A 26,007-nucleotide genomic window follows, 5' to 3' on the forward strand; every position below is an offset into this window, starting at 1 on the left:
CGGGCAAGCACAAGGGCACGTAGGGAACAACACATATCTTTACCTTGGTCCGTGTTCGTAGCACTGTCACCGCACGAATATGAATAACCAGCTAGCCGATGCTTTCGCTTTTATGCACCCATCGAATCAGCACCTTCTGCGAAGGTCGTGGGTATGGCTGTTGGGGGTGGCAAGTTGTTTTTTCATCCACTTTTATTTCCCGTTAGCTTACCTACACTTCAATTAAAACAACCACTAATTTCCCCTATGCCTCTTTTGGCTTCTGTTAGTGTTGGCTTTGTATGCTTTGTGGCTAACAAAAATCGTGCCCTTCAGTGTCCCTTCTTTTCCGTTCATTTCACATTCACCTGGGGGGGTTCCTTGAAATGCTCCTGTAACGGAATAGCTGGATTTTTTTGCATTCTCCTCCCACATGTCCACCAGCGCATGGAATTAAACCAGGCACCTCGTCAGCAGGAGACAACTGCAACGACTACTGAACAACAACCACAGGCACTGTGCGTGCACGCGCTCCGAGGAAGGTTTCACCATCTGGGGGGAGATGCAAAGCTGTGAAAAGTAGCTTTGGAAGGAGCCAGCATGAATGTGAATTACACTGTGCACAGTCATGCACTAGAAGACGGCGTGTGTTCCTGCTCGCGTCAAAGGAAGAATCATTCACCGTTGTGAAGGAGTTTCCACAGTGCAGAGAAGCTGTTCTGGATTTTCAAGCTGCCTTTCACATCTGACAGATATTGGTTGTACAGTAACCAGACATACAGTTCCCAATTTTACGATGTACAAAGTGTATTGTATCGGAAGCTTTTTCTTTTTGATTTGGCATACGCAACCTTCTCTGTAGATTCTGCATATATTGCTTTGTTTAGTGCTCACATTTGCTCTACGTGATCCAAGTGCTGCAGGAGGATTAGGGTAGGCCCAGTCAGGAGATTTGCAGCTCTCCTCTTGGACGTTTCTTGAAATGTCCACACAAAAATGAAATCTCCAGTTATGCTCCCTTTTCCCAATTACCTGCACACAAAGCAATGTGCAATTCATTGCGATTTGCGTGCTTACTCCAATTTCAGTTTGCATTTCTGATTGCTCTTCTTCCTGCTGTGATTCCAAATTCAAGACGACGCAACACTGCACGTTCCGATACACTAATCTAGGGAAGTTTTTGCTGGGTACTCTTGCTTCTAACGTGCATTTGCCTAGGCACTGCGGAGGGAGATGCGTTTTGGTCTGCTTGTCCCTAGCCAAAATGCACTACGTGATGGCGGATAAATACTCTGCTTAAGCATTTCACTTATGACTACGAGGCCATCAGTTCGAATAGCGTGTTCGATGTATTTTTTTACGTCTGCATTATTATATTATTTCGAGTAGATGTTCTTTTCTCTATGTTACACCACCCGGCCTGACATGGGGAGAGTTCCAGCCAAGGGTAGCGAAGCACAGGGTTGAGGGGATTGGCAGATGCCGCTTTAGCAGCCACAGACTGATGAATGTTATTGCAAATTTGTTTATTGTAAAAAATGTCCATTCTAATTGACACTAAGAGAAAAAAAAAGGGGAGCTGCGCAGGGGGCCATGCAATGCGTAGGGCAGATTAGAGTGGACCATTAGAGTTACAGAATGTGTGCCAAGGGTAGAGAAGCACCGTCGAGGACAGCAGAAAATTAATTGGGGGGATGAAATAAGGAAATTTGCAGGTGCAAGTTTAAATCAGCTGGCGCAAGATAGGGGTAATTGGAGTGGAGATCGCTGGTAGAGGCCTCTGTCCTGCAGTGGACATCAAAATAGGCTTAAGGTGATAATGATGATCAATTTCCAGTTTATACTTGACTTCTTGTTCATGGCTATGCGGCACATGCGCCGAGCGTTCCCGTGTGCCACGTACTCCTCCCGTCGCCGACGGCCCTGCCACTGGCAGAGCACCAAGGGCGCACTGCGAAGAGGCACACCTTATGTTACATGTGCCCCAGTGGCATAGGCCAACTGCTGCTCACAACAAACTTACGCTTTGCCATTACGGACTCTGTATCGGCCACTATGGCTTCGTTTGAACAGAAGTTTAAGCGGCAGTTAAACGAAGCAAAGCGTGTCGTTCTCCATAGTATCTAGGCAAACACACATTAGAAACAAGAACAGCCCCCAGCAAGATGTCCCCAGATTACTGCAGCGAAACTTCCAGTGTTGTGCCACCTCCCCCTTATTTTGATGCCAAAGTGGTGATGTGGGTACATAAATAAAAAAAGAAAGACAGGGACTAAGAAAAGAAATGGATGTGACGGGCACTAACTTGTAACCAAGATTTATTCAGAAGCACGCATATATTATATAGTACACATCTCATCCCAGCGATTTGACACAAGCCAAATGAAAAACAAAAACAAAATTATGAGGAAAAAAAGAACTCTAATTCATGCCTTTTTACTGTGCAAGTGCACATTTTAGGATCAACTAACAGTGAGCAACATGAACACTGGTGTGATAACAAAAAAAAAGTTAATTACAGAGGCTTATTGGGGCCTATATCCCACAGGAACGCTATAAGCGCTTTATTAGGGCCAGTTGAGATTCTGAACATTGCCACAGTTCAAGCACATCCCACAGCTCAAGTCACATCTCACGTTGCAAGTGTAAAGCAGTCTTGAAAACAGCCCTTCAGGGTGTGAAGCGACTACAAATAAAAATTGTGAGTGCATGCAATTTTATTGCGTGCATGAGTAGGAGTGACAGTGAAGGGAACATTCCCTTCGTGTATATTCATGGCCTTCGCATCATGGCGAAAAGACTGTGCGACACAACACTAAGGTCACCCCTCCCCAGTGCAACTCTGTCCGCCCCTCCACGTATTTTGAAGGGCTCTTAAACGCTGTAGCCTGCCACCATCCCCCATCAACGCTCTAACGAAGGAACCGAGTTGGTTCCAAAATGTCAGCTCTAAAAAATTCACTTTTAAATGCGAAGCATTTCTTGGCGAACATGTGCCACTTAGACAGTATCTGTCTAGCCGCCTACGTCTTGGTGCTCTCATGGTTGCTTCGTTAACTTGGTAGGTACCAAAGTTGGCATAGTATGACAAGAATGTATGATGAATATAAATGGTACGTCATGGCATGAATATCATGACATGCGTGCCATGTAGGTCATGAAACAGCCGTCTACGTCTTAGTGCTTTCATGGTCGTTTCGTTAACTTAGTATGTAACCAGAATGGGTTCGGACGTGGGTACTAAGTGAAGGAAACACTGAAGGATGATGGGAGAAATCATAGTCATGAGCATGACTCAGCAAAAATGACAATGACACAACAAAAATTATTATTATTGAAAAACCACTGGAATGGGTTCGGACGTGGGCACTTAAAGGAAGGAAACACTAAACGATGACGGTAGAAGTGATAGTCATGAGCATGACTCAGCGAAAAATTAACACTTAAAAACCCCTGTAATGGGTTCGGACGTGGGCACTAAGTGAATGAAACACCAAAGGATGACGGTGGAAGTCATAGTCATGAGCATGACTTAGCAAAAATGACAATGACACAACAAAAATGATTATCATTGAAAAACCACTGGAATGAGATCGGACGTGGGTACTAATGAAGGAAATACTAAAGGATGATGGTAGAAGTCATAGTCATGAGCATGACTCAGCAAAAATGACAGTGACTCAGAGAAAAGAGATTAACACTCAAAAACCACTGGAATGGGTTCGGACATGGGCACGAAGTAAAGGAAACACTAAAGGATGATGGTGGAAGTCGTAGTCATGAGCATGACTGAGCAAAATGACAATGACTCTGCGAGAAAAGGTTAACACTCACATACCACTGAAATGGGTTCGGATGTGGGTACTAAGTGAAGGAAACACTAAAGGATGATGGGAGAAATGATAGTCATGAGCATGACTCAGCAAAAATGACAACTCAGTGGTAATGATTTTTTTTAACTGGAATGGGTTCGAACATAAATGATAGGTCATGACATGAATGTCATGTCATGACATGCGTGTCATGTAGGTCATGAAACAGCCGCCTACGCCTCGGTGCTGCAGTTGTCGTTTTGTTAACTTGGTAGGCTCCCAGCACACTGGTTCGCATAACATCGATTCCCACGGGGGGGTGGGGGGGGGGGGGGGTAGGGTAGGGATCTGCCGTATTTTTTTCTTTTTTAGTTGGAGTTGCTGCTAAATTCCTAAGTAATATTCCCAACCAGACAAGCAATTCTGTCGACATGTTTAGCTTCCAATTAAAGTGACTCTTTGATTGATAACTGAGGGATGTCTCTAAATGTCCACTAAATGCTCAGTCTGAGACCAATGCTAATTGTGTTGCATGGCTATGCGTCTTAATTAGGGATTCTGTTTAATAAACCTAAGTAACAGTCATCCTAGTCTACCTTTGATCTGCACTCCACAGATCGCTTATGTTGTGCATTTCCTGCTTATGTAAATAACTCACTAACACTCGGCTGCGTACTCGAATAATTCTAAGCACAACATTTGGCTTTGCCTTACTCTTATGCTAGATGGACCTGCCAACCAGCCCGGCAGCGGGCATTCTTAGGCTATTTTTAAACACTGTTAATTTAGAAAAAAAAAATTATGCACTTACGGGTCTGCATTAAGGAACAAAATTAGCCAAAGTTGAATTTAGTTTTTCTCAGGTGTTCCTAATCATTAGTGCTACTTATGAAATGTTGTTTTTTCACAATTTGCCAAGTCTTTGCTCATTGTTTGCTAATATCATTGCAGAAGCGTGAAATTCTGCAGCGACTTCTCGGAGACAAGCCTGTGGCAGGTGAGATTGCTTCACGCACATTTTTGATCTTGCACTGTGTCAAACCATGGCCAGAACCACAGGGTTCGTTTAAGGGGACACTAGGGGCAAATATTAGGTCAAGCTGAATTGATAGATTAATGCTTGAAATATATCTAGTGCATCACTATTATCCAGAGCGGAGCTTTAGTAAGCCATAAATTGAGGGAAATGTTAGAGACAATTTGAGAGCCTACTGAGACATTGTAATACTAGCCCGACGATGTTGTAACGCCTCACCATAATTGTGTCCCAAAAATATCATTGCATTGCATTATAAGATGGCAGAAAATGCTCCTTTGTCCACTTCTATTCAGTCCTTAGAAAAAAGAACTTGTTAAAGCTACCCTTGACAATGACACAAGAGGTCAAAAGGTTTCATTTTTGCTCGACCCCGCACCACCTGTGCTCTCACCGTTTGGTAGTTTTGGTATCATGAAGTGCTGCCCTGGCTTGCAAAGGTCGTACTAACTGCAAGCAGCAGAAAATACTGCATCTTATGTTGGCTCTGTCTTGGCTTATGTTTTGGCTGCGCTTTTGCGTTTTACGTAAAACATCCTAGAGCTGGCTCTTGAGTGCCATTTTATTCACTGACAGCAGTAAGTGACGATGATGTATGCGGTGCCCCATTGTCTCACTCGTAGCAGGCGATTTGAATTGCACTTGAAGAATGCAGCCCCTTCAGTGACGACTTTCACTGCAATTGAAGTCTTTTCTTAGCATGAAACAAGCGCTGCGAGGTTTCTGAAATAGTATTTTAACAGTCCACAATAACATGTTTGCCTTTAGTGTCCCTTAAAGGGCCTCTCACCAATTTCGGCCAGTTTAAGCAGACAATTGCAGCGCACACTTCACATGCTGATGATCTTGTCTGCAAAGTATTACAGCGCTGTGCGTCACAGAAACAGCTGCAATTTCAAACCAAATGCATGCGTCCTCTCTCTCTCTCTCGAGGAAGTGTGGTCCCAGCCAGTGGGTCGAGGTAATGCACACGAACGCCTTGACGTAAAACACGGTGCTAGCAACGTCACGCGGTAAATCAACCATTGTGCAGTGCGCAGTGTTGCCACTGGAAATGTTCCACGCAGAAAAAAAGGAAAAGATGAGAAAGAAAGAAGGCTTTAAAGCTTTCATTTCTTGCATCTTTTCTAACTTTCAATGCTTCTTGCAGTAAGGGTAGCCTTTTTTTAATGTCGTTGTTGTCTTAAAAAGGGTAGTTTACTAATACAGCGCAGATTAAATAAAGTTTTATTCATTCATTCACTCACTATTTTTCTCTGTAGTGTCGATTTAAAAAGCATGCCTGGCGTTTATCGAGAGTACCGGTTTCGGTGTGCCACTTCATGGTGCTTGACGGGAAGCTGTACTCACAGCGTAGCAGTTATGAACTGCTTGATGAATGTGGAAGTGCGAGTTGGAGATGAAAACAAATGACTCTGAATGACTGTGTAGCTGTTGCACAAAGTAAACGAAATCATTCTGTCGTCTAGACTCTGATGGTCGCACACCAATTGCATTCTTCCACCACTGTGCAACCTTTCAGTTGATAGTCGGCAGTTGTGTTGTCCTTGTCCTTCTTGTGTCTGTGGTCTGCATGCCTGGCGTTCCATACCATGAAAGAAGTAATTTGTGACCAGTTCATGAATTCCGAATCGGGAGACAGTGGTGACGATATAACAGATTTTGTGTAGCATGGATATTCACTGTACCAACATGGAACAAATAGAAAAGAGTGGCAGGGGCTGTAGAGCGGTTAAAAAAAATAACACTCAAAGGGTGAAGTACAGCACACTGCAGCAAAGTTGTGAGTGTGGGTCAGGTTTTGCACAACCTCAGGGAGTGCAGCAGTGATGTGCCACATTTGCAAGGTTGCACTTCGGCGTGCTTGTCCTCAGATGACGACACACTGCGTGCAATCTTAAATGCGTGGGTAAATGTGAATTTATTCTACCGAAATGAATTTAGATAGACTGTCAGAAATGCGTATAGTCAATAGCCAAATCCAAAACAGCCGTTGTATCAATTTACTAGGCCAGTGGCGTAAAAAAAAATTTCAAACAGACCAGCCACGCTCATATTGGGTAGGTATGGAAAAGAACTACGGTTGCACTGCGATGAAAAAAGACGCGAATTCAGAAGCACTTCTATCTCATTAGAAAAAAATGTTGTTAAAGTTATTATACCAAACTGTTTAATAAAAAATTGGGAATTGATACGGACATTAACCTAAAATTGCCAAATTATGTCTTCTTTTTTTACTTGCTAGAGTGCATTACTGATGGGACTTAGATGAAACATGTAAGATAAAAATGATGTCTTACATGATTCTTAGTCCAACTCCCATTGGAAATGCGCTTAAGCAAGCTAAAATGGATTACCAACTTGCCCAAGTTCACGCCCTATGAAATTATATGTCTGCAATTGCTGATCACATGTGAAAAACTGTGGAATACCAGGCCACGACGAACCTTTACACAAACTCTTTTAATGCAATTAGGCACTGTTCAGGTGCTAACTGTGGATCTATATATCTGTCTAACCATTTTCCCACCAACCTGGGTAGTTCATGGTCAGATGGTTAAAGCATTGGGCTGCTGTTTTGAGGGAGCAGGCTTCAAAACTAGGCTTGTGCGAATATTTGATGTGTTCGAATAGTTGAATGAATAATGTGCTATTCGATATTCGCTTCGATTCGAATTTTGTTATTTGGAAATTTCAAAGTATTCGGCTCGAATGAATAGCCACACGCGGCAGGGAGAAGGGGTTTTCGGAAGTTTTGGTTTTGGATTCAGTAATACTTTTCCCAATGCAATCCAAACCAAGCCAGGAAAGCACAACTATACTCAGAACAAAGGCGTACAAAAACGCATCTCGTCGGTGGTGTGGTCGATTGCGTTTAGTGAGTGACTCTGTCTCTGCTGCGGCGGCATTTGATCAATCCCAGCCGCCTTGGACCACTCCAGAGAGCACCATGCGGGACTTGCATGTGGCCAGCAATTCGATTTGGAACTTTTTTGTAAACATTCCACCGGGAACGGAAGCTCGACATCTTAAATGCAAGGCAGCCCTGAAGACCCCGACAAGTACGACAACAACCCTAGCAACGCATTTAAGGAGACAACCAGACTTCCACAAGAACTACCAAGAGAAGCGGGACGCACATGAAAGGTCCTCCAAGCTCAAGGGGGCAAGCAAGGCAAGTGGTCAACAGCCATCCATAGCCGACAGTTTCAAGCCGAAAATTAAAGCGTCGGCCCCAAAAGCCCAACGGATGACAAAAATGATAGCTCGCTTCGTAGCTCGTGGTATGCACCCCTACAACATTGTCGAAGAACCAAGTTTCCTCGACATGATGAAGTTCGCTATGCAGGATTATCCCGTGCCGTCTCGGACAACGTTCTCGAGAGCCATTATTCCAGACCTCTATGCATCCAACAGAGAAGGTGAAAAAGAAGCTCGGGAACATTTTTGCAAGGGGAGTGGAGTCGCTTTCAATCACAACTGATGGTTGGACATTGTGGGCAAATGACAGCTACGTTTGTGTAACTTGTCTCGTCATGGACAGTGACTTCGTGCAACACGTGCATGCATTGGCTTCCACAGAGATGACAGACTCTCACACAGCAGCAAACCTGGAGCTATTTATCGCAGGTGTCATCGAGAAGTGGGAACTTCCAGCCCACGATACTGTGCGGATCTTCGTCGTTACAGATAATGGAAGGAACTTTACTTCTGCGTAGTGCGGTCGTCCTGGAATGGTGTGCAGTGTTTTGGACACACCCTTCAGTTGTGTGTCAGTGATGCCAAAAGAGAAGTGTCAGGGTTTTTGCAGCTCTTTGCTAAAGCCAGAGCAATTGTGGCTAGATGCAAACGGAGTGCCAAGGCCCGAGGACGGCTTCAGGAAATTCAGAGAAACATGCAGCTGGACCCCCTCGAGTTTATACAAGACGTCCCGATGCGATGGAACAGTGAGCATGCCATGATGGCCAGGCTCGTGAAGCTCCGTACGGTCATCACTGAGGAACTTTCAGAATCTGACGCAGTTACAAACTTGAACGCAAGTGAGTGGAAGCTTATGAATGCAGCAGTGCAAGTCTTGAAGCCACTTGACCATGCCACAACTGAACTGTATGGGGACAGATATCCCACGCTGTCACAAGTCATTCCCCTGTTGCATTGTACCAAGGCGGTTCTAGATGAACATGTTTCCAAAGGTGCTGAGGCAGCATTGCATAGCATCAAGACGAGGTTCCCCGATATCAAAATGTCACGCCTTCCTGCATTGGCAATGTTGGTCGATAGTAGACACAAAGATGTCTATTATGCTGAACGACCTGCAAAGCAATAGGCGTTCACTCTACTCATAACGGCAGCAGAAGAGACTGTGCCAGTTGATCAACATGGTACTGCAACAAGTGAGAACAGCACCTGCTCTGCCGACCCATCAGGGGACTCTGTGTGGAGTGTTTTTACACACTTCAGTTCGCGTGCACATCATCAGTCAAGCCGCAGAATCTCGGATGAGGTTGCTGGGTACTTGAAGGCCCCCCTTCTTTCCCGGTCCAAAGACCCCCCCCTTGTGTGGTGGAAAAGCAAGGGCAGCCACCTTTACCCAACCCTGGTTGCAGCTGCCCGTAGGTATCTTTCGATACCAGCCGCCCAGACAAGAAGTGAAAGGCTTTTTTCTACTGCAGGAGCCGTTGTAAGCTGCAGAAGGGAGCACCTCAAACCCCAGCATGTGGAATAGCTAGTGATCTTGCACAAAAATTTGTAAATTTTCATAAATAATCAAGTTGTTTACTTTCCTTGAATAAATCCCAGACCTTAGCCCTCTGCCGTTTTTTTTTTTTTTTTACCTTTACTTGCTACAATTCGAAGTATTCGCTTCGAACCAAAAAAGCACTATTTGCACAAGCCTATTCAAAACCATCTGTTGAAACTAGCTTGGATCAGTGAGTATGTGGCTTGGTTGGTTTCAAAAAGCTCTTTCAGCACAGCAGCATGACGATCTACCCATGAGGCCATGAACTGACACAAGTTGACAAAAAATGGTTATGCATGGACATGTAATTGCCGTGCTAAACTTGGGGCTGTTTAGATCAACTTTGTTTATGTTATTTATTTGAACGTACTATCGGCCCTTTATACAAGGCCAAGATAGGAGTGAGTACAATAACATATTACATGGTGTACAACAATAAACACGCAGCAGTGCACAGGATCAGGTATACACAAACAATATTAACAACAACAATTCGTGACACTCGGTGCATCAGCATGTGGCACTTGGTACAGTACTATAAGGCAACAAAGACTCTAATCACGCGCCGTTAATAAGAGGATTGTTGAAGGTGGGTCCGAAACTGCACGCAATCAGTCGCACTCGCCACTCTCTCCGGCAGTTTATTCCATTCTCTTGCAGTTTGCAAAACTTACCATCCTTCCTATATGTTGTAGTTGATCTGCAATAAACACTGGTTGTAATGCAATTAGCACTTCACATACTTTTCAGGAGCTAACTGTGGATCTATCTATCTAGCTAACTAACCGTTTTTCCACCAACCTGGGTCACTGGGTAGTCTGTGGTCGAATGGTTAAAGCATTTGGCTCTTGTGCTCAGGAAACAGGGTTCAAAACCAACCGTTGGACCAACTTGGGTATGTGTACCTATGCGTTGCTCTTCAGTGACGTGTGCCATTGGGTATGCATCACTCTTCAATGGATCTCTTTGATGCCGACTTGGAGCACTGGGTACGTGCTGCTTTTCAGTGAACCTCTTTGATGCCAACTCGGGTCACTGGATATATGCCAGTAGGTGTATGCTGCTCTTCGGTGAACTTCTTTGACGGGAACTTGGGTAACTAGGTGTGTGCCGCCGTACATTGACGCAAAATCTCCTTTGATGCCAAGCGGCATCGTACCCTCGTCACAAGGGTTCCTCAACAACAACCCGACGCATTAGCAGGCTGCACCACAAATGCTACTCTGCAGAAGTAACAGGGTTTGAAACCAACCATCGGAACAACTTGGGTCACTGAGTATGTGGGAATTTTCTGCGAAATAGAATGACGAGAACTGGCAGCGGCGGCCGGTGCACGTGTTAGGCCATCGCTGATGGCGAGTGAGAACGTGCTGCTGCATTGGCATTCGCCATCGATGCTGAACACAGAGTCTTGTATCAGACGCTGCCAGAGCTGCGAAGTGCAAGGAAGGAAAATATACCCCAAAACAAAAAAGACTAAGCCGCTGAGAGGATGGCAAAATGACGTCTACAAATCCGCATGTTCGCCTTCGAAGCCCAAGCTCGGGAGCTATCGCACTTGCGGAGGTCAAGACGACATTTACGTGGAACGTGAAGCTCTTGCATATGAACGGCTCGTTTATTTATGCAAGAACAACTATACAAAAACAAAGCAGCGTCTATGCACGTACCGTTGCCTACGAACCGCGCATATCCAGGCTTTTCGCTGTTCCATGTGTGAGGCCACGACGAAAACCGACAGAACTGAATGGCCTCACCACCTTCACTTATGTTCGTGCACACAAGAAAGCAACACATTTGTTCAGATCTGGTTCCACGTGGTATTTTGGCAACACAAAACATAAGCAACAACGGAACTTAATCAACCAATGTAGTTGGCGGCTAAGCCCCGGCCCAGCATTCACGTGCCATTACATTCACAGTGCCACCGCGCAAAGGCGTAACCGGTCGAAGCTCACCCCATGCCTGGTGCCTACGGCTAAATTGTTCAATTCTGTCTAGCTGGCTTCTTCAGTTTTCTCTTACCAACATCATCTCCCCTTCTCTATAGCTCAATGCTCCTCTCTTTTACACTCTTGTCCCATTCTGTTTGCTTCACTTCACACTCGGCTGCGTTTGATGTCGACTTCTTCACTTCTTGCCTTTTGCTGTCTGTATGGGTTCAGTGGCACATACCCATTTCGGAGGATTGGCAAAGAATGTTCACATGCACAGTTGTGCAGATCCAGTGGCCCAAGTTGTCCATTCTAGCACATCCCCATTTGCACATATATACCCAAATGGGCCAAGTTGTTTATTTGGGAACATACCTACCCATTGGCCCAAGCTAGCATGAAGGAGGTTAGAAACAGACATCGTACGGAAAAGTGCATCGAGTTCCCAAAGAATGCTAATCGTATTAGTCGTTTTTTCCCATCTGCATGTTATCAGAATAGACTGCAGTGTTCTGTAACTAAATAAATAAGTAAACAAAACATTCTCGCATGCTTTTCAGGGAGCTCAGCTGATGTGGAGAGGGAGGAGCAGCCAGTGACGTACGACATGCCCGATCACACGGTGACCGTGACCAACCTTGAGAGTTCCGACCTGTTTGGGGACGTCCGCATAGGTAGCAACCAGGCAGCCGATGACGACGACGAAGGTGGCCTCGATGACGAGATTGAAAGGGGCCGCACCACAGACAGCGACAAGCACAGGTAAAGAAAGAGAAAATGGAGAGAGAAACTGTGGGTGTGGCTGGGCAACCACCAATTTCTGCAATTCGTATGTCAGAAATGCAGGGCACAGGGACCAAAAGCTTTGTCAATCGACAGCTTGGCGGGGATCCCCTGTACCCTTACAGACAGTCAATGGCAGCGCCGCAGTCGTAGCTATCAGTAGTGAAGCATTGTGCAAAGCACGAGAACTTCAATACTAATGAGAATGCAAAGATCATCATTTGTAGAATGCAAAAAAAAGAAAATAATGTGACCAGGTAAAGAGCATACATAGCGAAGTACAAAAAAGAGAAAAGCATACCGCATTTCATAAAATTATTCACGTTTTACCACTCCGTCGCTAGTGTGTAATCATTATTGCAAGCCTAATTGTGTCCACTGCAATCAAAGATCACTGGCCGAACATCTACAATTGCTAGGAGTCCGTGAGTGCCATAAATTGAGCTCGAATAGCATTGAGTAATGTCCTGTTAGTAGTGCTAATCTGAATAATAATGTCAGAAGGCCAAATGGTAAATGATTTTGAATAAGTTATATATTCATTTATTCAATGTACCCAGGCCATCAACGTGATGGTACTTGCATAGGAGGAGTTGCATAACACCACCATAAAAACATCCAGCTTTCATGGAAACAAGAGAAAAAAAAAGGAGTGACACTAATGCCAGAGTAACAATAGAGTGAAAGGGGAAAAAACATTAGTGACATTAACTCTCAATGAAAACAAGAATTGAGCTGCAAGCAATGGAACAGAGAGTTTGCAGGAGCCATGTCAAAAGTACAGAAATGACAACATTTCAGGGAAAAAAAAAAAAAACATGCATTATAAGCTGCACTTGTCACTGGAAATGCTAAAAAGCAAACATTGGCCTTTGTTCTCTCTGATCGTAGTGAAGCCTTTACTGCCAAATAAAAAAAAGGGAGTATATAATTGATACTTGACGATTCCAAATTGTTTTAGTATCACTCTTTAGTATCTGTTTAAGAGTATTTATGATAAAAAGTGCACTTTCAATTATTCCTGCCACCAGAGGAGCAGCTATGGCAAAGCGAGGGAGAATCAGAGTCTGTGTCAATTGCTTGGAGGAAAAGCAGTTTCTTTTCCTGCATGGTTGGAAAAGACATGGCATTGGAGCAAGTAGTGTAGTGTCCTCAGCACTATTATTGTACGTCCCAGAGATCGCACCTGCATTGAGAAATGTACACGCTTGACAGCATTTGCAGAAACCTTGCGGTGGCTGGAGGCAATTGTAAAATGTTGAAAGTGTCTGTGTAAGCTCTCCCAATTTTTGTGTCTGTCTCTGTTAGTTATCTGTTGACTGTTTCTGCATTGCAGTCATTTCATTGTAGATTGCGGACTAGCCTGGTTTGTTTTCACAAGCTTGGTGTTCTTACCAGCAAACATTTAGGACTTTATTGTAAGGCTCTGTAGCGCTCGTTTGTGGTTGTCGTATTGACAGAAGCATATTACGATTTTTGATTTGCATATAGTGTAAGACAATAGTAACTTTTAAAAAATACAAATACAGTTGCTCAGTGAATTTTTATGGCCAAAATTTTGGACCCATTGGTCACGCAGTCTTACTCGTGTAGCAGCGATATCAACTGATAAAACCAATGTATTACAGCAGTCGAATCATCAACAGCCATAATGTGAATACCTATTGCATTGATACACTTCAGAAACACTTCTGCTTGTCTGCAGCACAGATCATTGTTGCTGCCTGCTCACAGCATCGCTTCAGAGCAGTCTGCAAATCTTGAGTAGTAAACATATTGAATAATCGAACTTTTTTTTTGTGTTTTTCAATGAATTTTACTATTTCATCTCTTCCACTGTTGCGTTTTTCGAATTATGAAGTTGGCAGGTGTGGGCATTTCATGGCAGTCGCCCATTATTCAAAGAGATCCGAGGACTACAGGAGAGGGGGTCTAGTTGCACTGTCTAGTTGCAGGCCAGTGGTATCCAGCTTTGCTTGTAATTTTGCAAGGTCAAACAAGTTTGTCGAATACTTTTACCAACACAGCAATTGTACAAAAAGAATAAGAAGGCCCCACTAAACTGCTGCCAGTATACAGTGGGTTCTGATGCTGATAAAGGGGCAAACCTCATCAAGGTTGGTTCAGTGGGTTACCTAGCTTTCTACATTCCCATGCATATTTATATCGTCATCATCATTATGTCCACTGCTGGACGAAGGCCTATCCCTGCGACCTCCAATTACCCCTGTCTTGCGCTAGCCAATTCCAACTTGCACCTGCAAATTCCTTCATTTCATCGCCCCACTTAATTGTCTGCCGACCTCGACTGCGCTTCCCTTCCCCCTGGCACCCATTCTGTAACTCTAATGGTCGACCGGTTATCTGCCCCGTGCATTACATGGCCTGCCCAGCTCCAATTCTTTCTCTTGACCTACTAGTATGAGATAGGAGCGTAATATTTAGATAGCAGCTGCTGATTCCTCCCCCAACTGCCGATGCAATGATGAGTGTGAGGAGGCCCTAGCTATGCTGTGCCTACTACAAAACAGGTTCAATAAATACGAAACAGGCAGATTTTCTTTCCGTCTTTGTTAGCAATGCAATTTGCGTGTTGCAGTCTGCATAAATGAAAAAGTGCAGGCCACTTGATGCAACATTATCAAGGATGATGACGTCTAAAATGTGTTTTTTTTTTTTGCCGTATTTTCTTTATTATAAAAGGTTGCCTCGAAGGCGTATTGGTTGAGCTACGAAAGGTAGGATATATTCAGAGTCGTCCTGGAGCTGTGCATCTTTGGCAAAAGCCAATAGCGGGTCTAGGACGACCCTAACACAGTGCAATGCACAGGACAGATAGCTCAGTTCTAGTTTAGTCTGGATGTCTAGTATTCTCTAGACAAAGCCAGAATTTTAGTCCAGGGCCGCGATTTTCTAGCGATGTCTTATGACTTGTTCTATACTAGTCTTATCATCCACCGCTCACGGCTGGCTGATCCCGTTGATAACGCGAGCGAACCGTCGCTCTGACCACTGACAAAGCGCAATAAGCACGAAAAGGCATTATTACCGGAAAGGCATCGCTACAAATACTGGCCCAGTACTCTGTCCTGTGGCCCGCGCACCCTCGACAGTGCTGCAGTCTTGCTGTTTGAGTTCCTAGTGTCTCCTCCACTCTCTGGCTGCAGGCTGAAGACCCTGGACCGCAAGATGGGCGACTGCAGTGTCCAGCTCCGTGCAGCACTGCACAAGGACAAGAAGGAGCGGGGGAAGATGCGCCGCATCAAGCTGCGCACCACCAAGAAGGCCAAGCTGGCACGCACGCACCGGCGGTAGAGACAGCGCATTCCCATTTTGTACATAGCCTCCATCACAAACAAGCACAACAGTGTCTCGAATAAACCTCTGCCATCTGTGGTGGCTTGTTTAAACTGATCTTTTGATGCGATTGGCATATTGCGTTTCTTCCACCAATTTGGGTCACCGGGTAGTTAGTGGTCAAATGGTTATACTACCATTGAGCTGCCGTGCTGAGGTGACCAACCCTCAAACTAATTTTGGTCGTTAGGATACTGGCTATGTGTTCAGTGAACCTCTTTTCCATGCTAACACTTGTGTCACAGGCTTCTTTCAAATTTCTCTGCTGCTGGGCGGAAAAAGTCGCCAGATCTCACATATTTAGACAATTCGTGCCTGAATACAGTGAAATACCACTTAAACTAGCGTCATTTAAACAAACTATTCAGTTGTACAAACTTGTTTAAATCCCCCAACGAAGCGCCATTGAACCCAATGCAAATGCCGTTCAGTTTAACGAAATTCAGTGCAGTGCACATTTCAGTTCTACGAACATATTCCGTGGCACCATGCTATGTCTACCCTGGAGGTCATATTGATCATTTCAAGTACAACCCACATTTTTGTAGCATATTTTTACATTGAGAACTGCGATTCATAATCGCGTGATGAATAATGGGCCCTATTTTAGCTTTGAACTGGATTGGAGTTTCCTTGGATTAGCTACCTAGATAAGCTCGTAGCCAGCCATAGCCACAGCTACAACTTTAGCCCTACAACCACAAACAAAGGGCATTCGCGTGCTGGTTAACCATGAGCACCAAACGAAAGTACCCATCTCTAGTCAAAAACAGGGATGTTTTTAGGCTGGACTGCAGGAAGCTGAAGTCACCATTGCGAAGGAATTTGGGATCCTGTCGTCGTCATTGTCTACAATTAAGAGCCAGTGCCAAGCAATTGCGGCCGGAAAAGGTTCACGAGAGCTTGGACACAGTGAATGAATTCATGATCACTGCAGTCCTAAGTGCACAAGTGCAGCAAAAGATTACTGCATTCTACACAAGGTGCTAAGTAGTGGAAATCCACTTGCAAGTGAGCAGAGTGACAAATAAATGGGTTGAAGTATCATTTGAACACCCAATGTTTCCTTTAGCTCGTGATAACAAGCTTCAAACTAACTTACTTCAGTTGAGTGAACTTTCACTTTAACAAACTTTTTTCCTGACGTCCCTCGAAGTTTGTTCACATGAAGTTTCACTGCATCCTATATGCTGTACCAACAAGGCCCTCATTATACATGCGCGGACTTCACAGTGGCGCTGCTAGATGACACAGCATGTCCAGAGGAATGCACAAGACAGGAGCTTCTCTGTATACACGCCTCGTACATTTTGAGTTTCTGCAGCAGCAGTTCGGTGTGTCGCTATGTTGCTTCAGTGCTAATCACATCGACATCATCGTGGAATGGGTTCTGCTGGAATTTTAATGCAATTAGCATTCTTGGGATAATTTAAGCACATTCCAGGGACTATCTGTGCATCTATCTATTTGTTTAACCATTATCCGACCAACTTAATTGGGGTACGCGCCGCTCTTCGATTAACCACTGTGACGCCAATTTGAATGACTGGGTATGCCTTGCTCATGAATGTATGCCTTTGACACCATCGTGGGTCGACTTGCACATGTTACAGAAAAAAATGTAACTGATTTCAATTACAATTACTTTGAAAAATGTAATTGATTACACTTAGCATTTAATGCCACATGAAAGCAATTTGGCAGTTACTAAAAACTAATCTATTTAATGTTACTAACCTCTTTTGTTAACATTGCGCAAATACAGTGAATAAAACGAGCTGGCTTGGCTCTTTCAATGCGTCTGCAGCACTTGACATGTTTATATGCACTAAGAACTGTTTTCAAAATATTTTTCCGTAACGTTCCCTTCTTTTCTTGTGAACACACTTGCAGCAACACTGAAAACTCGCTTCGTGTGCACGCTGGAGAGAAGGGGTATGTTGTAATGTACGAACACCTTGATAACAATATTGTGCAAAGTTACTTAATGCTGCAGTGCTCAAATCCGGGTACTCTATGAAGTGCAGCGCTTCACTGTTGCTGGAGTTACAGGAAGGCACTCCCAACGAGGCCAGTAAAAACCTAAATAAAAGTAACTGATTCAATTTGACCATATATAATTCCCTGCCATCATTGTCCAAAGCCATGTAGAAAAAGGGTAAGCTGTTTCAATTTGCTAGCCAACATCTGGTGGTCCTCCGAATGTCGCACTCTCTAGAGAAGGTTGTCGACAAGTATGAGGTCCCAGCTGTGCTGATGGTTCCAAAGAAGCTGTCTAAGCTTTGTTCCCCTCTTAAGGATAAAAGGGAGCTACTTTTGACAAAAGACATGCAACACCCGTCGTGAATTGTGCCATTGGCATGGGGTACCAAATAACCACTTGTGGTAAGCTCTAGAAAATCCAAGTTGGACACTGCACTAATGATAAGTTAAGATATCATTTGTAGAATATAAAAAGAGGAAAAGACTAATGTAGGTGAGCATTGCAACACCTGCATTTGTCATCCTCGACTTGATGAGATAAAGATTTTTGGCAGAAGTAGGAGCACGAATGCACACTGATTTTGTAAGTTTTACTGTGAAGCTGTTATAGGCTAGGTTCCAGGAGATCGTGTCCGGCAATGGAAGTAGATGGATCAACAATTTTGGACGCGTCAGGATGGCTGCGTTTTTAAACTTAGGGATCGTAAAACAATTTCAGACGCAACGCGCCACCTTGTGGCGTCGTAGGAAAATGTCGGGATGGCGGCGTTCGCACCACCTTGTGGTGTATGAAAACATTGGGACAGCAGCATTTTTAAACTTCGGTATCGTAAAACTTGTGCACCACACTGCGATTTTCACAGGAACTTACGTTTGCTTCTCATTCATTACATGACGTAGCTCACCCTGGTGGCCACGTGCATGTGGACCGTCCATGTAGCTCCGATCCCGCAAACCTGGAATGTTTCACCGGAGCAACAGTCAGTCACCACATACACAGCTTCGCTGGTCATCCACCTTCACAGAGTGGAGTGGCACTGATTTTTTTACAGAGGAGCTGTTAGAACCTTGCGTAATGATCATTCCGTTGTCCCCAGCTTCGCCGAGCTGGGGGAGAGAGAGAGAAAGCAGAGTATAAAAATAGCATCGCGCAGCATAGCAGATGCAAGCTGGAGAGGAGGAGTGAGGCAGGTGGTAGTGAGACACGTAGAGCTGCTGCCGACGCCGAACGCGCCCGGTGTCTGTGACTGCAGCCGATGCCTCTGGCGGCGGCTCGGCAGTTTTTGACCAGACAACTGGACACTCGTCGCTTCCGAAAGACTGAAGCGACAGATTGCTAATCTTAGCATTCTCAATCTGCTCTGGTATGTCAAAAAAAATCACTAGCCCTTCCCCTGTAGAGAAAATGGGGGTAAGCGAAGCTTGTGTGTGTATCTGACCTTCGTGGTGATTCTTTCTCTCTCTCTCTCTATCTTTCTCACTCTCTTTCTTTCTCTCGCTCTTTCTTCATTTCTTTCTTCATTTCTCTCTTTCTTTTTTGTCCCTGGTATGTGCCATTGAGCTTGGACCCTTTCTGCACTATCGCCAGGATTGGCCCACTTTTCAGCGTGACACCACCACCACCACCGCCGAAACTTGTGAGCCTATAGGCACCCTGCGCTAAAGCTTTGCAGAGTAGGCAGCAGCGCCAGAATACACAGCCTAACGAGTGGTGGAAGCAAAACTGGAGGGACGCTGTATACATTCGCCGTGACACTTTTGATCGCTTATCACGGGGTGAAAAATGAAAATGTCGTAGCGCCCTCTGAACAGTGCAGGGTGCCCATAAAGCTTCGCTTAAAAAAAGATGCGTGGCTGTGCTATATCGCAAACACCACAGACCAGCGGATATGGGGGAAGCCCAGCAAAAGTTGGTGTGTGGTTTGCCACTACTAGGTTTTCCCCAGCTGCGCTGGTCTCTGGTATACGTGTTTGCGATAGTAGAGCCACGCATAATTTTTTTTTTTTATGGCGAAGCAAAATCGCTAGAATCATCAGCATTGGCTCGAACGTCGTTGTCTTCTTCCGCAGCTGGCTCATAGAGCCCCTCGGGTTGCGCTTGTGCTCGTGCTCTGCACATGCTCGTGCCACTGCTCCCTGCGTTCTTCCTCGTCTTCTTCCACAGCTGACTGCATTGCCGCTCATCATTCCAGCGTAGAATTTCACTTCTCTTCTGTCGTCGTAATAGGGAGGCCGCGTTTACGGGGGTATGAGCCATTGCTTAAGGTGGTATGAGCCATTCATTGTCGGGCAGATTTAATTTTGAAGCAATTTAATTTTGAAGAATCGCAAGCGGCACTGGCGGACAAATGCTCCTAACCATGCCGCCGAGCAAACTCGAGACATCGAATGCAAGCGACAACGGCGGTGTAAGCCTGCTGCTATAGAAGCGCTAGTTAGTTCCTTAATTGCTGCTCGGAGGGCTTAAGATCGGCGTTTTGTTTCAACCTGGTCTCACCAAACGAAACGGCTGCGAAGAAAGGGGCGAGAAACGGCTAGCGGTGGGTTGCCGATGGTCCTTGCTTGACAGGCAAAGCACAATAGGATAATTGGTCGGCGGCGAATGCCTGTCATGGTGACTGCGCCGAGATGAGCATGCGCAGGGCTCATGACACTGCCAGGTTAAACCCGGCACATGGAGGGGCGATTAGTGGCAGCAAGTCGTGACGCGTCAACGACCCTTGTCGGTTGTGGCACACGGTTCTGAAATTCATTCGGAGACACACTTTCAAGTGGTGTCAAACATGACGGACGCGATTACAGTTGGCCAGATGTACTTGCATAGACTGGCTCTGGCGGTGCGTCTCGGACGCCCAAGTCAAGGAGTGGTACAGAAGAACCTTGGACTTTTGGCGCAGTCGGCAGGATAGTCGCAGGACAAAGACTGACGAGCCGAACACAAAGAAGACATCGCCTCGGGCGAAGCAGGAAGTTACAACAGAAGAAGTTCGATCTCTGATCGACACCGTCTAGACGGACTTTGCAGCAGGAAGCTGGAGTGGCTGGAGGCCACAGATTTAAGTGCCTTCTCTGAAGACAACGAGGCGCGGCCGGTTTAAGGCAGCCCTCTACGAATCACCACCAGCGGACCGCGGAACGACCTTTCACCACACATGGCGGAGCTGCCGATAACGGAGACAGGCGGGCGAATGGGGTGAGTTGCTTTCGTCTCATTTTCGCTTGCTCCTGTTGTCGTGTTCGAGCCAAGGGAAATGTCGCTAGGATGGTCAAGGACGCTTCAGAGGTACGTGTGGCCAGAATGGATGAGCCAGAGCTGCGTGGGGACAGGCGAGCTCTCGGAGATAGAAATGCAGCGCACTTTGGAAAAGGCGCAGGAGTACTGCCATCAGCTGGAACGTACGTTAGAATTGGCTAAATTAAAGCAAGCGAAAGCTTTGCAGCACGGCCAGGGAATTGAGGAAGTGCCGTCAGAGCTAGAGGGCAGACCTCAGGCATTTGAGGGCGGTAATCTTCCCGGTTTCAGGATCGCACTGGATCGGGATGATATGGGAAGTAAGCCGCCCTGGAGCAGGAACCTCCAGCAGGACTCGCACGCTTCCGCTGATATGGTTTCGGAAGAGGCACCAGCGGCGTTGGTTGGGGCGTGCGATACCGGTCGTGACAGCGCAGTGGTAGTAGAGGCAGAGATCGAGGCACTAGATGCGCTCGGCGCAACACAGGCCGTTATGGGTTTCGAAGTGTCGGATCCTACTGCTAGGGCCGAGGAGAGCTCTCATTGTGAGAGCGCTTCTCTAAAAGAGGAGCAAGATCCAGAAGCACAACTATTTGCAAGTTCCGACCCAGACCGTGATCGTTATTGTGCCAATGAGCTAATGACAAGCGTGTCACCTCCGAAATCACCTGTTGTCGTGGTAACCGACCTTGAACATGAGTCGCGCGGAAGGGACGACGATGAGGGTCTCGCACCCGGGGTTGGTTGTATAGCTCCGTCCTTACAGCCTGCTGACGTTGATTGCACAATACTGCGGCAGGAGGCAATCGGACTTGGAGCGGGGACAGCCTTGCGATGGCGGGCTGTACGGGAGTTGCCAGCAGGATGCTGATGCAACGATCCAGACAAGCATCGATGCGAGCAACGCCCCGATAGTTTCTGGTATGAGCCCGCCGGCGCGCCGTGGTGAGGAAGGCACCGCGAGCACCAACCGCGCGTTTCGGGGACACAGAGGGTCGCAATCGCATCTGCACGGCAGGCGGCTGTCGAAGGACGACAGAGAATCTTGCCGCTGTTATAAGGAAGCAAAGCTAGCAGCCAGGGAGAACTGTAGGCCACTAGCGTTCTTGGGCGGTCAAGGTGCCTGCGATGATCTGAGTCCTCGGTTAAATACTGCAAGGCCCGGCGCACCGGGAGTTCATCCGCAGGAAGGAATAGGCGTGGTACGATGGGCGGCTCACGGCCCCACATTTTTTGCCATTTTGGCGGTACATTTATTTGACCCAGGGGGCCAATCAGGTCGCTGTCCTGCGTAATATGCTAAGGAAGCGGCCAACGGGACTGCAATCTCACCAGATTTCCCCAGACCAATTAATTGGGTCTATCCAGAATTAGAGTGCCAGTTTAGGCATGTTAAGGCTCGACCACGATCAGGGGCGAGTGGTGAGACTGGGGCAACTTCAATGTGTGTGAAGTGGATACGGGAACATTGATTATGCCCACAATGTGCGCATTCTTTTTTTTACTGAGTCCAACTTTAGCGTTGCTTACTTCACTGTGTATTTACGAGTATGTGGTGCATGATATACTGGGCGCATTTTGAATTAGTTGATTAATAGGGAGTTTTAGTGTAGCGGAAAACAGCGAACGCAAGGATTTAGCATTAGCGTTGCGTGCTGCAAACTGCGCATGCGCAGAACGTAAACGTAGCCAGAACTCTTACGTACGTACGCTATTTCCGGAATATAGCGTTCAACGCTAACACACGCAAGGGATTCCGTACGTAAGGCAAGATGGCGGCGCCTGTTGAAGCGACAGCTGTCCACTTCGGATCTATCGAGTCGTCGGCCTGCACTGTTTGGCTCATTCGTTCCCCACTAATGCTCGTGTTTGCTTTATATTTGTGTAATGATGCTTTGACATCGGCGTACAGGTGACAAATGGCCGTTGTTTTCGATATACGTTCTCGATTAGCGGCGGAGTAGGCTTAACGAGAGGGTTTGCTCATGTTTGGTGTATCCGCCTCGAGATGGTGCCTAAGTGTATTTGCGTTAGCGTTAGCATTTTGCTCCTTTCCGCTATTCTAAAATACTACCTTGTACCGCGCGGTGCAACCTTTCTTTGCGTTAGCGTCGCATCGCACACTAACGCTAACGTAAGCGTTTTCCGCTATACTAAAACTCCCTAATAACTTGAATGTCTGCGTGGGTTCTGTGCCTAGTTGTGCTAGCTTAAGTGCTTACTAGAGTTCATTTGCAATGTGTTTTTGAGAATGCAATTTTAATTTGTTTATCCGCGGGGGTAGTAGAGGTTTGCAGCGAGCAAGCAGGCGCCGTGTTGCATGAGACAAGTTTTCATGGGTCTCGCTGTATTTTGTTGGTTTGTCTGTGCAGTTTAGCCTTATGGTATGGCTATTTATAATGTGGGGAGTCCTGCTGCATCAGCGAAAAGGTTCATTTGTGTTTCGTTCTTGTTTTGTTGTTGTTTTTTTTTTTTACTTTTAACTGGGGGTGTTGTTTGTTCTTGCAACAAGTAGCACGTGAACGTTACTGGTGCTGGCAGCATGTGCTTCCCCTAGCTGTGTTATTGCGTATGCACTACTTTGTCGGCTAAGATTTTTTTTTTAGATTTTCATGTACTGCATGACATGTCGCGCATATGAAGTGTTCCGTCAGCGTTAGAATTCAGCTGTTATTTTTTTTTTGTAAGCTAACTAGTGCAACAGGTAGTTTTTGTTTTTGTTTTTTTACACCCCAGGTGTAGCACCTGTCACATGGTTAGTTCGGTAGGAAGGAGCTAGTCGTCATACTAGAATGTTTACCTACAGCACTCTTGTTGTTTCCTTTTTTTTTTTTTTTTTGCTGCTGCATAATTGCTATATGTTACCTGCAGCCGGCTTTTTCTGGTTTCCGCTTCGGCAACACTGTGGGCAAGTTGTTGCCTTGTCTTGGGTGGGGGGTGTAAGCCTGCTGCTATAGAAGCGCTAGTTAGTTCCTCAATTGCTGCTCGGAGGGCTTAAGATCGGCGTTTTGTTTCAACCTGGTCTCACCAAACAACACGGCTGTGAAGAAAGGGGAGAGAAACGGCTAGCGGTGGGTTGCTGATGGCCCTTGCTTGGCAGGCAACGCACAATAGGATAATGCCTGTCATGGTGACAGTGCTGAGATGAGCATGCGCAGGGCTCATGACACTGCCAGGTTAAACCCGGCACGTGGAGGGGCAATTAGTGGCAGCAAGTCGTGACGCGTCAACGACCCTTGTCGGTTGTGGTGCACGGTTCCAAAATTGATTCGGAGACACGCTTTCAAGTGGTGTCAAACGTGACGGACGCGATTACAGTTGGCCAGATGTACTTGGAGACCGACTGGCTCTGACCAATGACGGGGCGGCACATGACGACGCGTTTAGTACCCATTAGTGGACAAAGCGGATCTCAAGAAGAGGGAATATCGGTGCTTTGTCACATACATCGCAGTGCGGTCGTCCTGACAGCAAAAGCTAAGAGGTCCCTGACTGCCGCTGTCTACTGATGTGCACGTGCCGGGCGTGTAATCGGCACCGAAAGGGTGAACGCAGTACTCGGGCACCTTTCCCATTGTAACCGTTCTTGCATTGCGTTTCAGAGACCGTTGCCAATTGACCATCGTGAAAAGCTTCTCTGAGGAAGCATTTACTGAACAGAGCCTAAAGTTTCGCTTGACAGCTTTCATTGACGTATGACCTGCAGCTACTACGCTATCGGTTTTTCTAATAAGTGCAAGCTGGGAAGGGGTCACACCAAAGGTCAATCACTTTGGCTTGCAGGTGCTGCCTGCTTATTAAGATTTTATTGAACCCATTGTGCTGGGCGCTGTGGCTTTGCGCGGGAACACGCATGCTATGCATCTGTCACCCCCCCCCCCCTTCTTGGAGCATTGTTTTTATTTGTATGTTGTTTTGAGGGAGAGGGAGAAAGACACCGTAAAGGGTGGTGGAGAAGAGGGCGCTTGGAAGAAGCGAAATACTGGTAGTGCCGGCGAACAAGATGATCCTAGCACAGGATTCGTGATTGGTGCGTCGGCGGATGACTCATAGCCACTCGGTGGCGATTGGGTGGTAAATGCTTGGGGCGGGGCACCGAAGGGTTGAAAATCGTGGCCCCGTTGCTCCGTCCAAGCGTTCTGGACAAACTACGGTGCTATGCACCATCGGCTCTGCCAATATAGGGTCGCCTTATGCATACCAGTTCCGCCTTGTATGTGTACTTGTATTTGTAAATTCTTGTAAATAGTTGTAAATAGAAAGTGTTTTTTTTTTTCTCTCGTCATCTGTGTCTACTTCAACACAGCGAACCTGTCGCCGCTGATTAGCGGCAGTACATCCTCTACTTGCGTATAGACCGGCTCTGGCGGTGCGTCTCTGACGCCCAAGTAGAGGAGTGGTACAGAAGAACCTGGACTTTACTGGCGGACTGCGGGCATACCGTCAGTGACGTCGTCCTCTCCGTCGCAGCTGCACGTGTGTGTAACCTCATAATTGAGAAATACTTTAATGAACGCTTGAAATTAACCCAATGATAAACGCCGGGACCGCATGTTTCAGCTTCGCTGGTTAACCATCTTCATGGAGTGGAAGGACCGACAATTTTTTTTTTCCATGGCTTACCTAATGAACAGGTGCGTCTAATTATACACCAGTATGACTTTATACATTTTTTTCGAAAAAACTGCCGATTTTAGGGGGGTGCGACTTGTAGACGTTACAATGGTAACGAACGCCAGTAAATATTCACATTCCTTGAAAAGGTGCCCAAGTCTGTAATGTAATTTCATAATGGTTGCTTATTTTTCAGCCCTAATTATATTTTTCGTGTCTTACAATCACCAAAATTGTGGTATATGAGTCGCATATATATATCAAACAGAAACATGCATTTAATAACCAAAACCTTGTGTCTGTACCAGAGAATGCATAGACTGCACTAAGCAAATATGAATTAAGTAGCAGTGCTTAGCTGCTATGAAGGCCACTTAAAAGTGGTTGCAGGACAGAGAGAAATTATAAGAGAAAAGCTCAGAAGTCGGACTTCCAAGAGGTGTGCCAATTGGCAAGTCGGCCACATTCCGGTGATCGAGGCATAGCTGCAGTGCTCTGAGCGTGAGAAAGGGGTGACATGTTTTCATTCCTTTGGA

The 26,007-nt window shown here is 46.0% G+C and overlaps 1 protein-coding gene across 1 annotated transcript in view; it reads left to right on the plus strand.

Moving 5' to 3' along the window:
* The window catches only part of LOC119453901 (nucleolar protein 12), a 29,712-nt gene extending 14,013 nt beyond the window's left edge, over positions 1 to 15,699 (plus strand). The window contains exons 3-5 of the mRNA XM_037715949.2: positions 4,743 to 4,788; positions 12,063 to 12,264; positions 15,453 to 15,699. Coding sequence (XP_037571877.1) covers positions 4,743 to 4,788; positions 12,063 to 12,264; positions 15,453 to 15,600 — 396 coding nt within the window. The 3' untranslated portion in view covers positions 15,601 to 15,699. The remainder of the gene's footprint in view (positions 1 to 4,742; positions 4,789 to 12,062; positions 12,265 to 15,452) is intronic.
* Positions 15,700 to 26,007: the final 10,308 nt, after the last annotated feature.

This window comes from Dermacentor silvarum, chromosome 5 (assembly GCF_013339745.2).
Source record: "Dermacentor silvarum isolate Dsil-2018 chromosome 5, BIME_Dsil_1.4, whole genome shotgun sequence".
Lineage (NCBI taxonomy): Eukaryota > Metazoa > Arthropoda > Arachnida > Ixodida > Ixodidae > Dermacentor > Dermacentor silvarum.